Raw genomic sequence first — 14,053 nt, forward strand, 5'->3', positions numbered from 1 at the left:
CAGCAATGTACGTGAACCCACGTTAATAATAGCATGGTTTTTCATACCTAAAACCTTGGAAATAATCGAAATGTACATCAACAGCACAATTAACTAAAAAGATGGGCTATATTCATACAAGGGTGTCCTACTCTGCTATAAAGAAGGATAAGTTCGAGATTTCTTAAGTAAATGGATACAATTAGAGACCACTCGGATAGGTGAAATAAATCAGATGTGCATGTATAAACATCATATTGTCTTCCTAGTGTAAGAATATCTAAAATGTAAAATCCATATCGTGGAAGGGGGAGAATCTGCCTAGAAGGAAAGAACATGTGGAATGGAGGAAAGCAGAAAAGAAGGAAAAGAAAAATATATGTATTTACATACTAACACAGGTAAGATAACTACACTAATTTCTTCTAGTTCGTTGGAAAGGTTTGTGCTTATACTGTTTGATCAATTTTTCAAGCATATACAATATGTTAACCATTATTAATTTTCTATTATCTTGTATTGAAATTCTGTGCTACGTTCTTTATTGTTTTATTTCTTTAAAATAGAACTTAAAAATTCCGAAGGAAATTAAAACTTTTCTACAATCAGGAAACTGAAAGAGCTCAGGCAGAAGGTTCCAAGGAAGCAGCTGGAAAGGAGGGGCAGAATTCCAAATAGATTAGCCTTTGCCTTTGGAAGGTTGAGAAGGGGGAGCTGGCAGGAGGGAACAGGAAGGCTCAGGACATTGGGGTTGGGGCTTCTGTGTTGCACTGTAGGGGAGGGGCGCTGGGCCTCAGCTTCTTGTTACAGCTCTGCTGCCCACTAGGTGGGGTGCTTTGTGACAAGGATAGCATAGCTCTGTGACCTAGGCCTGCAGCCCTCCCTTCTGGTGTGCTAGGAAACTGTCAGGGCTCACTTGCCTGAGAGCAACTGTGTGATTCAGATGTCAGAGAATCTTGTCTCTCTTCTGAAGAGCTTTGGTGCCACATGGCTAAGCCTCTGCTCCACCCCTTGGGCTACGGATATGATCCTCGCCTTTGTGGGTGGAGTGGGGGTGTTCCTAGTGTTACTGCCCTTCCTCCCAGATAATCCATCCCTACCACCTCCAGCCCCACTCAGGAAGAAGAAACGTTCCAGAAAGGTGAGAGATCCTCAAGTCGCATGCCAGAAAGAAAAACTCTCGCTTTCTTCTACTCTTCTTTCAACTACTTTTCCAAGTGAAGGGGAGACAAATGAGAGAGAAAGTCTCAGAAAAGATTAGAACGTCAATCTTTGCTTATTATTTATTTATTTCTTTTCTTATGAGACCGGGTTTCTTTCTTTTTTCTTTCTTTTTCGTCTTTCTTTCTTTCACTCAGATGCTGAAATCAAACCCTTTTCAGTGACCAAAGACCAGACTCCATTGAGCCTTCTGCAGTAGGACAGAGCCACAGCACTGGTTCCAAGAAGCTCTTCTTGGAGCAAGAGGCTCTGGCTAAGTGCTGCCCTGATCCATGGGCAGTGCTGAGACCCTGAGAGTTCCCAGCAGAGCCTAGAACCACCTCTGTCTTTGGAAAGCAGATTCTCCTTGGCAGTTGAGTTGTGCCTGTAGAAACCTCTGCTTTCTGAGCAGAGACGCTGTGCTGGGAAAAGACATGCATGATAGAGCTTGCTTAGAAAATCTTCATTGCTTTCCAAAGAAGGCAAACGGAAGCCACTTTAAAAATGAATTTCATTTGCTAAATTCCAAAGTTATATTTATCAAAGGACTTCAGTAGAGTTCAGGAGAGGAGAGAGTGCATTGGACTCAAGTTCATCTTTCATTCTTGTCTCTCAATACCACATGGTGAAGGATTGGAGTAGGATGGCAAAAAGGAGCTGCCCTCTGAGAGGTGAGATTTCCTTCTTCCACCATAGAGGGGCCTTGCCCTTGCTTTTCCCTGAACATCCAGAGAATCCTGCTCTGAGGAGGCCAGCTGGGGAGTCAGGGGAGGGTGGGTGGTTCCTCGGAAGGAAAACAGAGCTGAGGACATTTCCCAGACTCTGTGTTTTGAACAAAGCTGTGACAAACTTGGGGATGTGTGATGCCCAGAAGAGGTGGAGCAGGTGTCTATGGACCAGTGCTGCCCAAATTTTTTTGGTGTGACCTCATTATAAAACTAGAGAGAACTACTTCACTTTGCTATCACACAACCCTCTTTGAGATGATCTGACCATTCTCCTCCACTGCAAGGTTATGAAGAACCTGGAGGTTAGCAGAGATGGAGGCACTTTGTAAATGATTAAGTGCTACCTCTCTGTGTCACTTGGTATCACTGTCACTGGTTTGGACAGTGATGCATGGATTCCACACTTCCTCATTTTTCTCCAAAGAGAGTTTCCCTTCAATCTCCCCTCTTCTCCAATATATCCCTTCCTACTATCCTTTTCCAGTACGCAGCTTCTTCGGGAGGAAGCAGAAGGGATTTATGACCTGGATTCACTTCTGCATAGGTGAGAAACTTCCTACTTCTGTCTGTGTCTGCTCCCTACCGAGGGCTATGAAGTGACCTTAGGGGCCTGGGCTGAGCTTGGAGAGCAGCCAGCGCCCTACAACTTGGATTGGGGTGTGACTAAAACACTGGGTGGAAGGGCTTTTTAGCATCAGTATGCGGGGCCCTGGAGAGCCATAGATTGCAGTGTCTGCCCCTAACCAACCTGCTGGACCTTCCATTCCCATCTGCTCCTGACTATAACTGGTGCCTTTTGTCTTCTTCAGCCACCTGTGCAATCTCCTAGATGGTAACAGATTTAATCAATTCCCAGAAGATGCCCCTGGTGAGACAGTCCAACCATCATCTGCTAGAGCTGACTGCTCAATTAGGCAGCCTTTGGAGTTTGTCACCACTTCATCCTTCATGGTTTCCCAAGCTCCTTCATCTGAGCACCTCCCATCTCTGACCTCTACCTTGTCACAAGGTCTGAAGACTCTTCCAGGTTCTCTTGGGTCACAGTCCCCGGTAAGGGCCTCTTCACCACCAGAGCCTTCGGGCCCTCTGGGATACCCCTCACCGCAACCATTTTCAACTTCCTCTTCCCCATTGCATTCTCCTGGCCCCAAGGCCAGCCACAACCTTTGCCCCACCCTGGCCTGGCTCTTCCTCAGCAGGATTCATCCCTCCTCCCTCTGTGGACCATCCGACAGAGCTCCTCTCCACCCAACCAGTGCTCATTGCCTTCGCCTGTCCCAGCAATTTCAACTCTTGGCCACTCTGTCTGTGACATCTCAGGCCTTCCCCAGTGTCAGGAGCCTCCCAGAGCCTTATGTCACTCCAGCATTACCAAGAGTGAAGCCCAGAGAGGTCAGGTTATCGGCCAAGTCCCAGAAACATCATTCCTGGCAGACACTGCCCCGACACAGGTGGAAAATGGTAGTCCCCATTTCTTCAATCCTGCTGTCCAGAAGGTGCTAGAAATACTGATCACCAAGAAAGTGGAACTGAAGATCCTTAAGAACACTAAAGGAGAGGGGCCACACAGACCCCTGTATTCTCTGGGAATTATGTTAAAGTTCCTGGGCAAAGAACAGGACCCTAATATCTTGCCTGCATTCTGGAAAATTGAGGCAGAAGTAGAGCAGATTCCCACTTTGTCACAGCTCCCCTATGCAAAGATATTCTGGGAAGATCATGTGTAACACAAAGGGAGCCAGTTTTTCTGGGGTCTCCCAGGTCTACACAGTGAGTCCCTGGTGGATAACACCAGAGATGCCACACTAGAGTTTTCTACCATTTTATTCAATGGTCTCTGTAACTATGTCCCGGGACAAATTCAGTCCAATGTTTCTCAACAACTCTTTCCTCCTCCACCCTTGGCCAATGATGTGGCCCAGCCCCACACAATTACTCCCACCCTGCCTCCACTCCAACTCCCATCTGTGTCTCAGAAACAGAACCAGGAGCATGCTCCCTCTCTCCCAATTGTGCCTTGGTGTTCACCTCAAGCCATTTCTAGTCTTAAAGATCAGAAAGGAAAGAAACATCCTATTTCACATACTGTTCAACACCTACAATGCAATTTTTTGAAGGAGCCAGAGGACAAGAGAGATTTTCTTCCTTTGGTCAAAAAACCTCAGAAAGTCTTTAGCCAGCCTGCTGACAAACATGGGATCATCCAGGAAAACAAGTCCTCTGGCAAGCTCCCAGTGGATGTTATTTATTTTACAGTCCAGCAATAACTGCAGGAAGATGTTCAAAAAAGATTGGTGTGTGGGCTGCCCCAGAAGGCTGACCTGTCTCTGGACAGGGAGAATGACCCAGAAAGAAGGAAGGCAAAGCAAAATTGTGGGCCTTCCCAGACTTCAGTGATTTCAGATAATAGCTGTCGGGTCATACAAAAGACCATGTCAGAGTTTTCAGAAATATCCGAGACAGGGAAACACTCAACCAAAGACCTGGAGAAGGCCCCAAAAGACCTATGCAAGTGTCTAGGAATCTCTGCAGTGAATGTTCTAGAGTCTATCTGTGATCCAGCATCACCAAGGAAGGGACTGAGACTCCTAAGCAGTGATTCAGGCAATGATTCTGCAAGCAGGCCAGACAAGAAGAACATAGAAGACAGTGAGAGCATCCGTCCAAATGGGCTGTTTGAGCAGAAAGGGGAAGGAATCTCTGTGGACCCTGATCATTCCACCCTTACTGTGGACCATGCCTGCTACCAATTTGGAAACTCAAACATCTCCATGGGAACTGAGAACGAACCATCTGTGCAGGGCCAGGAGTATGGCATGAACACCCAGGATCTCTCTGTCCTTGATGGTGGAACTCATCAGATGCTGCATTTGAAAAGACTCTGTGAGACACAGGTGGGGCTTAGCCTTTAGAGTCATCAGGGTCATTTTGAAGCTGAAAAAGGTTCACACGTCATTGCTTCCACAGCCTGCATCTTCCTCCTCAGCCTCCCAAAACTCCAAGCGTGACTCCACCCAGCAAGATATGAATTTGCAGGGAGAACCATCTGAGAGTATTCCCAGTGATAAAGTGAAAATAACTATGTCTGTTCTCAAAATACAGGGTCCTGTCACTGGTCACTCTTTCAAATATTCAAAGGAGACACTATTTGCTGATGACCACGGGACCTCAGAAGTTGCACCAACTGGAAAGAGAACATCCTGAGTGCTCAGCCCCATTTATACTGCCCTGAGAGCAGAGCCTAGAATCCTGATACTGTCTCAAGTCCAGGGAGATGCAGCATTGGTCCAAGTCCAATCACAGTAATGGACAAATATCAGCCTCAGGAGCAAGGAGGTATGGTCTCTAGAGACCTTTCCCATCATGGCTTGACAGGGGAGGTGAATATAGGTTCTCCATGTTCAAGGGACAGAGACATCCAGAAGACCATGGACACAGAGGTGAAGAAACTCTTGGAGGGGGCAGTTACCAAGGGAGCCAGTGGGTTGGCACCCTCCCCAAATCTTAATGTGAGTCCCAGGAGTTCAAAGCCTAGGGGCTCAAGAAAAGTTTCCCCTCACCCAGAATGTGTTCTTTGCAGGAGCAAGGAGTCTCATCCTTGGGTACCCTGGCAATGTGGAAAAATATGGATTCTGCTACCAGAGTCCTCCTGCAAGACTTTGCCACTGGCAAAGTCCTTCAAGACTCTTCCTCAGAGATACCTCTCACCAGAAATATTCTGGATTCTCAGGCCCATCTAGCCAGCATCCGAGGAGTGTCCACTAGCAGGGCATCACCATCCCGAGGGATAATTGGCCTCTTAATGCAGGACAGAATTAATCAGGATCAAAAGGAGCCCGGGATCTCAAAACTCCAAGATCCACAGGAGATCAAAAGCCACATGTTTGGGCCACCTGAGAGTGGAGGGGGCTTTATGAGTCCCAGTAAAATGATCACTAATCACCCATCCCCTTCCCAAGCGATATGTGACCTCCCAGTGAGGGAAACAAGGCACCTGGAAAAGGAGGAGCCCAGACAGCCCAAATCCCACGAGCCCAGGGTGAGCAAGAACCACATGTTTACTCTCCCTGAGAAGAGAGGGAGCTTTGAGGAGTCCAAACCAGGAGGGAAGGAAGAACAATTTGCAGGAAGTAGGGGAGCTGGCTTGTTGACGCACCCTTTTCAGGTCAAGGAACTAAGAGATACCACAAGCTCCAAGGCTCTGTTCCAGTCAGAGAACAAAACGTCACCTTAGCAAGCTACCACTGGGAACACAGTCAGAAAATTTCTGCAGAACATACAGGGCAAGAATGACAGAGGAGAGGCAAGGCCCCTGCAGAAAACCAAGCCCCAAGCTACTGTGATCCAAAGTCAAGGATCAGACATGAAACCCAATGTCTTTAGGGAAAAAAAGCAGCACGGAAACCGACATGCTCATGAACACTGTGGGACAGATCTTAGAAGAGAAACTAAGGCTACACCATGAAATTTCTGCCTCAAAAGAAAATTTGCAGAAAAGGGGACCCCAGGTGGATAGGTGGGCCTCCTGTCACAAGAATACTTCCTCTCCACAGCAAAAGAAAATCCTGAGCAGCATGGCCTGTGGTCCACAGGCCCAGGCCCCAGCGCCCCAGCCATGTGTTTAATGGAAGCCTGAGCAAAGAGAGGGCAAACAATCCTGCTTTCCCACCCAGGGAGCCTGGGCCCCTACCATATCGCTTCCAACAGAGGCCCATGAGGGCTGGAGCCTCAGAGCCCCCTGTTCACTGCCCCAGGCACTGTGCCCTTCAGAGAACTGTGTTCCCCAATCAGTCACATAATGCTTCTCACATTGGACCTGGGGGAAAATCTTTGCTGAACCAACCTGCTTTGTCTCATACAGGCAGGTCTTGTATGGGCTAAGGTCATCTTTGTACAGAAATGTCTGTGGATTCCCGCAATAAATGACTTTTTCCTCACCAGAAGGCATAGTTTCATCTGTGTTGTATTGAGGCCTGAGAAGGAGTAAATTTTTGATTTTCTAAAGAGCAGCTTCAGGCTATGACTTAGGCAAGTCCCTTGTTGTCTCCAGACTTCATTTCCTGACCCCTTGAGCTCACTGCTGGGCATTTCATCTCACCCCTTCCTCTTGAAAGGGTCAGGAATGCTCAGAAAATAGTGCTGTGAATTTCCCAAATGCTATTATTAGCAGTGGGACCTGCTCACATTTGTTTCCTGGGTGAGGTTTGTTAGGATCAAAGCTAGGAGTGATTATATTTAAGGGAGCTTTAGAAAAAGGTTCTGGTAGGATGCAGCTTTTAGAACCACAAATCCTTCTTGTTTGCTGAAGCAGCTTTGGACATGCTTCTATGGAGGGGCCTTTGCCTTACAAGGCATGATAAAAATAGTGCAGTGATGCTGCTGGTGCTATTCCACAGAAATGCGGGCTGTAAAACCACAGTGGTGCGTGGCCAACAGCTTATTTGCCAGATTTGCCACAGTGTAATTTATGGTTCTTCCTCGAAGTCCAAATATCAACAAAAAGTAAATATTTTGAATCTTTTGAAGACATTGAGACTGACACAAACACACAATAAAAATTTTCAAGAAACATTCTGGGTCTGGCTTACAAAGTCTTCTTGGTGAAATTGGCTACTGATATTTATTTTGACTAATTTCTTTTTGATGCAAGTGTGTACAGCGATCTGCTCCACTTTAGTATTCACCAAACTCACAATTCTCACAAGCCTTAAACCAGCACCTATTTTCATAACAGAAAACGGCCCCTGGGGACATAATAGTCAGTTCCAGCCAGTTTAAACTGCCACTTTCAACTGTCAGTGTACTTCAGTTCCTCTTTCCCAGGAGAGGCTGGACTTCCGCTTCAGTGAGAGCCAATCCCCAAAGGACAAGTCACTCTGCTTATGCTCTCCTCTTCCTGATATCTCAGGAAAAGCTCTCTCCCTGAGCCTTGGGCCCCAACTTCTCTGGAAGTAAGCCCAGCTGGGTCTAATCATGTAATAAAGCTGATTCTTGCCTCAAAACCTCCATGCCACTTGGTTCTCACTCATGGCTGTGCTATCATCATCCTAGTAAGAAAACCTGTTTGGTTTCAAGTTTCAGATTTAAACCAAAAATCATCCTACCTCTGATGATCAGCAAACTAAAGAAATGTGCCTAATAATGTTCCCCTTAGCTCATAGAAGTTCCAGGGGTGGCCGTTTTATTGTCAGTTGTTTATGTTGGTGATTTGTAAAAATAAAACACTTCACTAATGACTGTTACAGGGATAAAGCTGTCACATACAAACACTGCTTAACATGGGTGAGGTCCTGAGTTCAATTCCTGGTACCCCTCACCAAAGAGTACACTAATGAGGACTAAAAATAGCACAAAATAACAGGAAATATGAAAACATCCTTTCCTTGTGCACCAACCTACAGTGCTAGAGACAACAGACCAGAATAGGCTTTCTTGGGAGAGATCACACAGCAATTTTAGGAAGATGGAAACCATGTCTTCTAAAAGATCCTTAGCTACCATTGCAAGGTGTTGGATCATAGGACTTCTCATAAATTTAAGCCTAAAGATATGATTGTTTAAAAAGACACTCAGGAAGTCCTTTCCTTTAGGAACAGCCTAGTCAGACCATCTTTTTACCTCTTTGTTCCTCAGACTATAGATGAGTGGGTTGAGCATGGGATTACAGAGACTATGAAAGAGCAGAAGATACCTTTTCTGGTCCTTAGCATACCCATGTTGGGGTCCAACATACATAACAATAGTTGTGCCATAAAAAAATTCCATCCACAGAGCGGTGGGAGGATCAGGTAGAGAAGGCTTTCTGGAGACCTTCCCCTGATCTGATTCTCAGGATGGCACAGAGAATATGAATATAAGATACCACAATTGAAGAGAAAGGCCCCACCAGCACAGACACTGCCCCTGACAAAATCATGACCTCGTTAATGTGGGTATCTGCACAAGCGAGATTGAGAACAGCTAGAATTTCACAGAAAAAGTGATTGATTTTCTGAGATCCACAGAAGGGCAATGGTAGGAATAATTCTAGATGGATAAGGGCCAAGAGGAAGCCTGCAATCCAGGAAGTCACCACTAGGGCAATGCAGACCTTCCAGCTCATGATGGCAGAGTACCGCAGTGGGTGGCAGATGGCCACGTAGTGGTCATAGGACATCACCACCAGGAGCAGACATTCTGACATAGCCAAAGTCAAAAAGAGGAAGGTCTGAGTCATGCAGCCTGCAAAGGAGATGGGCTTGGCTGGGCTCAGCAGGTTCACCAGCATCTGGGGCACCATGTTGCAGGCGTAGGCCATGTCCATGGTGGCCAGGTGGGAGAGGAAGAAGTACATGGGGGTTCGCAATCTGCTGTCCAGGCAAATGAGGGCCAGGATGAGCCCATTGCTCAGCAGGCTGAAGGCATAGAACAGGGAGAAGAGACCAAAGAGGAGCGTCCGCATGCGTGGGATAAAAGGGAATCCTAGGGTGATGAACTCTGACACTGAGGTCTGATTTCCTCTCATTTCTCTGTGAAAAAGACAAGGAAACTCAACAGATCTATAAACAAGGCTGTGTCTGAACCTGTGCCACTGTCCAAAGGACCCTGTGTGACGTTTCTTGAGAGTAAACCTTCAGTGACATTTTTTGCTTATTAATCAGAAGCTAAGAAAATCTGCTCTCCAAATGAAAAGAAAGTGTTTTTATCACTTATTAATTGAATGCTTAAGTTATAGTATTCTTTGCATTTGGTCTTTATTTTCACTTCACCCAAAATTCAAATAATGTCAGTATATAGATGACCTTCACAGCAGTGGATGCCTTGCACTTGTGATTATTCTAGCAGATGTTTGCCTGTGTGCTTTTGTATACTGCAGTGTACACAGCTCCTGCATGTGCAAATGGGCTGGAATTCCTCACATCTGCAAAAGGGGTGAGAAAGAAGGATGAGAAACATGCTAATGAAGAATCTATCCAATTATCTAATAGATTTATGCCTTCAAAGTATGAATTACTTGTTAGATTTGTGATCTTACTGGCACTGTATACTTGAACTAAGTAACACAATGGAAGTTTGCAGTAAATTTAGCTTCATTTATATTGGAAAACCGATTTTCTCTTACATCTGGAGAAAAGTTGGGGTCTGGCTCTAAATTGCACATTTAAAATAAGAATCTCAGAAAAATTCATAAGTGAGTTCTTAATGATGAGTCCCCCATTCCTTTTTTCTGATAATATTTTAAAGGCATAATTAACAAGAAATAAGATTCTTTACATTTCTTCACAGAAATTCAGTAAACTTTCCAGTAGAATTATTAGGAGATGATGATGTCTTAATCTGAGAAATAGTTTTGGAAAAAGTGGAGTCATCTCCTTGAGAGATGGTTTTTACTAATAGTCTAGCTTCTGTCAAAGTAGGATCCTTACCACGGATTGACCAGTGAACTCTGTCAGCTGGATTCATGCGTTGGGTAAGAAGTTCAGTTGGAAGAAAATGAAGGTCCTTTTCAACTATAGAACTGAGGGGACATGAATGTATAAATAATTAATAATGGGTTTCATTAAACTTGCCTTAAAATGTAGGTGAATTTGTATTCGTTGATAGAATTCTGAGTATTAATTCATTTTTTGAACATTTTATTACTTGAAATTTCTTTTTGTACAAAAGGAAAACTTGTATTTAAGTTTCTATTTCTACATAATTAACCTTTTAATTTTTAATTAAATTTTGTTATAACCCTGCAACATGTCAAACACTTAAAAGCTATTTCATGGTACTCTTTCTGTTTTCATACTGACCTGTAGTTTTCTGTTTTTACTTGTATAACTGTGTTGCACTTTGAAACTTGTCTTTGATGATTGAAACACACATGAAAAGAGTACAGCAAATTCCTTTTCTTCTTAACTAGGTTTTCAGTGTCCTTCATCTATCCACACTGTAAGAGCCTTAGTAGAAATCAAGTTGCTGAGAATAAGGATTTGTGGAGCTTCTGCCCTTGTATTACAAAATGTGTAATAATAGGATAAGTTTGCTGCAGGGAGACAATAGTTTAGTCTGTAGCACAATCCACTCCTTCAGTGAGTTCTTCTTCCTAAGATTATGAATTTGGGTTTTTTTTATGATTGATATGAGACTTACCAGGATAATATTTTGAAAATGAGTGTGATAAAGAAGCCCAAGATCTGGAGACTGCTGAGAAAAGATAAGCAAATTTTGCCAGTACCATGGTGAGTCTGTTATAGTAGCTTTGTAGTATAGTTTCAAGTCAGTGGTTGTTATATCTCATGCCTTGCCTTTGTATCCCAAGATTGCCTTTGCTATTCTAGATCTCTTCTGTTTACAAATGAAATTTAGGAATATTTTCTCTAGATCTGTGAGGTATGCTAAATATATTTTGATCAGAATTGCATTGAATCTGTGTAACAGTTTTCGGAGTATGGCCATGTTCACAATGTTGGTTCTTCTTGCCAATGTGAAAGAGAATCTTACCATTTTCTGATATCTTCTTGAATCTCATTTTTTATAAAGCTGTAATTTCCAATGTATACATCTTTTATATCCTTTGTAACATTGATTACTAAGTATTTCCAAATTTTAAATTGCTATTGTGAAGGCTGTGATTTCCCTAATTTATTTCTCAGTGACTTTGTTGTTTGTGTACAAGAATGCTATGTTTTTGATTATTGACATTAGAGCTAGCTGGCTACTGAATTTGTTCATTAATCCTAGAAGTCTTTTGGTGGGGTTTTGGGGGTATTCTATATAGTGTGTCATCTGCAAATAATTTTAATTTAACATACTCTTTTCCTATTCTCCTTCCTTTTATTTCTTTATTCTCTAATTGCTCTGTCTAATGTTTCCAGAACTATTTTGAATAGGAATGGTGATAGTGGATATTCTTGTCTCAATCTTGATTTTAGATCGAAAGCTTTTAATTTTTGTTGATTTAGTTGGTGTTGTCTGTTGTTTTGTCATTGATGGCTTTTATCAGATTGAGGTAAAGACCATCTATTCTGATTTTTGTAGGGATTTTTAAATCATAAATAAGTGTTGGACTTTATCAAAAGTTTTTCTGCATCTATTGAGATGATCGTGTAGTTTTTGTTTCTGGCTCTGTTTATTTGATGCATTACATTTATTGATTTGCATATGTTGAACCATGCCTGCCTTCCTGGGATTAATCTCACTTGGTCATGGAGATTCCTGCAGATTTGCTGTAACCTGTATGCTAGTGCAGGATACTTGCTGTATCCTGTATGCTAGTATTTTACTGAGGATTTTTGCATCTATGTTCATTAGAAAGATTGTTGTAGATTTGCTGTATCCTGTATGGTAGTATTTTACTGAGGATTTTTGCATCTATGTTCATTGGCCTGTAGCACTCTTTTTAGGTTGGGTCTTTTTCTGGTTTTGGTATTAGAGTAATATTTGCCTCTATGTATGAGGTAGAGAGAATTTTTTTCTTATCAATTTCCTTAAAGATTTTGAGCTGTGTTCATGTTAAATCATTTTAAAATTTCACGGAGAATTCAGCTGTGAATCTACCAGAACCTAGAGATTTCTTTGCTGTTAGGTTTTTAGTTACATTTTCCACTTTATTCCCTGATATTGGAGTTATGCAGAAGGTTTATATCTTCTTGATTCTTTTCATATGTTTCTAGGAATCTAATTCTTCTGTTTTCCATCCTAACAAGTGTAGATTTTTGAAGTAGGTATTGAAGACTTTCTGAATTTCCACAGGATCTATTTTTATTTCACCCTTTTAATTCCTCAATGCACAATTTTTCTTCCTTCTTTTGATAAGATTGGTTTTTTTTTTCGAAGAAACTTGTCAAACCTGTTATTTGCAGTACTATAAACCAAGACAAATAAAATTCACATCCTCTTGAACCTTCTACAATTTACAATACACCCCCCAAGTTAAGCTTTTATCTTTTTTCACATTCTGGGACAGCCAGACATTTTTACTTGAAGACAAAACCATTTTCCTTGTCCCTCTTTTTTTTACTATTACCAGTCAATTACCTTTCCTCTTGCTTCTCAGACAACATCAAAAGCTCTCAACAAAACCCTTGAAGTCACCTTTTAGTAGTCTAAAACATATTTAATTATTTTATGTCTTTTTACCACATAAAAATGCTATATTTTAAAAACAAAACTGTAACCTTTTAACTGGCTCAAATATAGTACGACCTGGTTTTTACTTGGTAAAGTTGATATGATTCTTCTTAAAAACTATAAATATACATGTATATGTGCACATATGTTTACATTTTAACCAGAACGAAAAATACTCCTTTTAAAAGGCATGCCGAGGTTGCAAGCAATCAATTGAAGACTTACATATTAAACAAGGCGCCATAACATTAAAGACACAAACAAAGGGTGCTTTGTGCACAGTTTGGTGAGCTAAAGGAAATAATTTTTCTTATTAAGAACCTTGAATCTAATAAGCCATATGGATCCTGCAACAGAAATGGGCAACAAGCCCCTAAGTTAGTAACAAATTTAAACAGGCAAACAATTCTAAAGTACAAAAACTCTGAACATAAGTATCTAAACCCCTTAGTCCATTTCGGGCTCATAAAAGGGGTTCCTAGGAGAGAATGTTCTGTTAGATTTGGGGTAACCAAAAGGAGAACAATTAGAACAAATGGACACACAAACAGACATACAAGACAAGACAAGATGCAGCAAAATGGCCTTTGCTCAAAAATTAGTCAAATTTTGGGATTTGGAGGAATTAACAAATTAACCAATGGAGCGGTTCCCTAGCCGGGGCAGAGTCACAAATGGCAAAAACCAATTGACTCTGTCCTCGGGAGGTTTCACTCCCCAAATTAAGGGTGTCCCCCTCCTAACGGAGCGGTTCCCCATCCAGGGCAGAGTCACAGACGGATGGAATTTGTCCGAAAAACCAATTGACTCTGTCCTCGGGAGGTGCCCACTGCCAAATTTTGAGGGCGTCCCCTCCAAGAATACAACTAGAACTGACCGTGGCCCAAACAAACTCCCCCAGAGTACTTACTTTACTTTCAGATGTTTAGAAATGGGTCTGGGGTCTTGCTCCCATCCCGGACCGAGCCCCCAAATGTGATAACTCAGACCCCAGTATAAAATCCAAGGAAGCAAGAAATTAAAATTTGGGAAGCAAAGGCTTTATTTCC

At 42.6% G+C, this 14,053-nt stretch overlaps 1 protein-coding gene and 1 pseudogene across 1 annotated transcript; one reads left to right on the forward strand and one right to left on the reverse strand.

Moving 5' to 3' along the window:
* Positions 1–1,003: 1,003 nt before the first annotated feature.
* On the forward strand, positions 1,004–3,410 carry LOC134476309 (spermatogenesis-associated protein 31A3-like). The gene is made up of 4 exons (XM_063249736.1): positions 1,004–1,196; positions 1,338–1,395; positions 2,392–2,451; positions 2,717–3,410. The coding sequence occupies exons 1-4, from the start codon at positions 1,004–1,006 to the stop codon at positions 3,408–3,410; spliced, it is 1,005 nt and encodes a 334-aa protein (XP_063105806.1).
* A 5,066-nt stretch (positions 3,411–8,476) lies between these two features.
* Positions 8,477–9,411, reverse strand: LOC100722010 (olfactory receptor 2A7-like; annotated as a pseudogene).
* Positions 9,412–14,053: the final 4,642 nt, after the last annotated feature.

Source organism: Cavia porcellus, unplaced genomic scaffold (assembly GCF_034190915.1).
Source record: "Cavia porcellus strain 051 isolate PalLab524CR breed Dunkin Hartley unplaced genomic scaffold, mCavPor4.1 scaffold_6, whole genome shotgun sequence".
In the NCBI taxonomy this organism is placed as follows: Eukaryota; Metazoa; Chordata; class Mammalia; order Rodentia; family Caviidae; genus Cavia; species Cavia porcellus.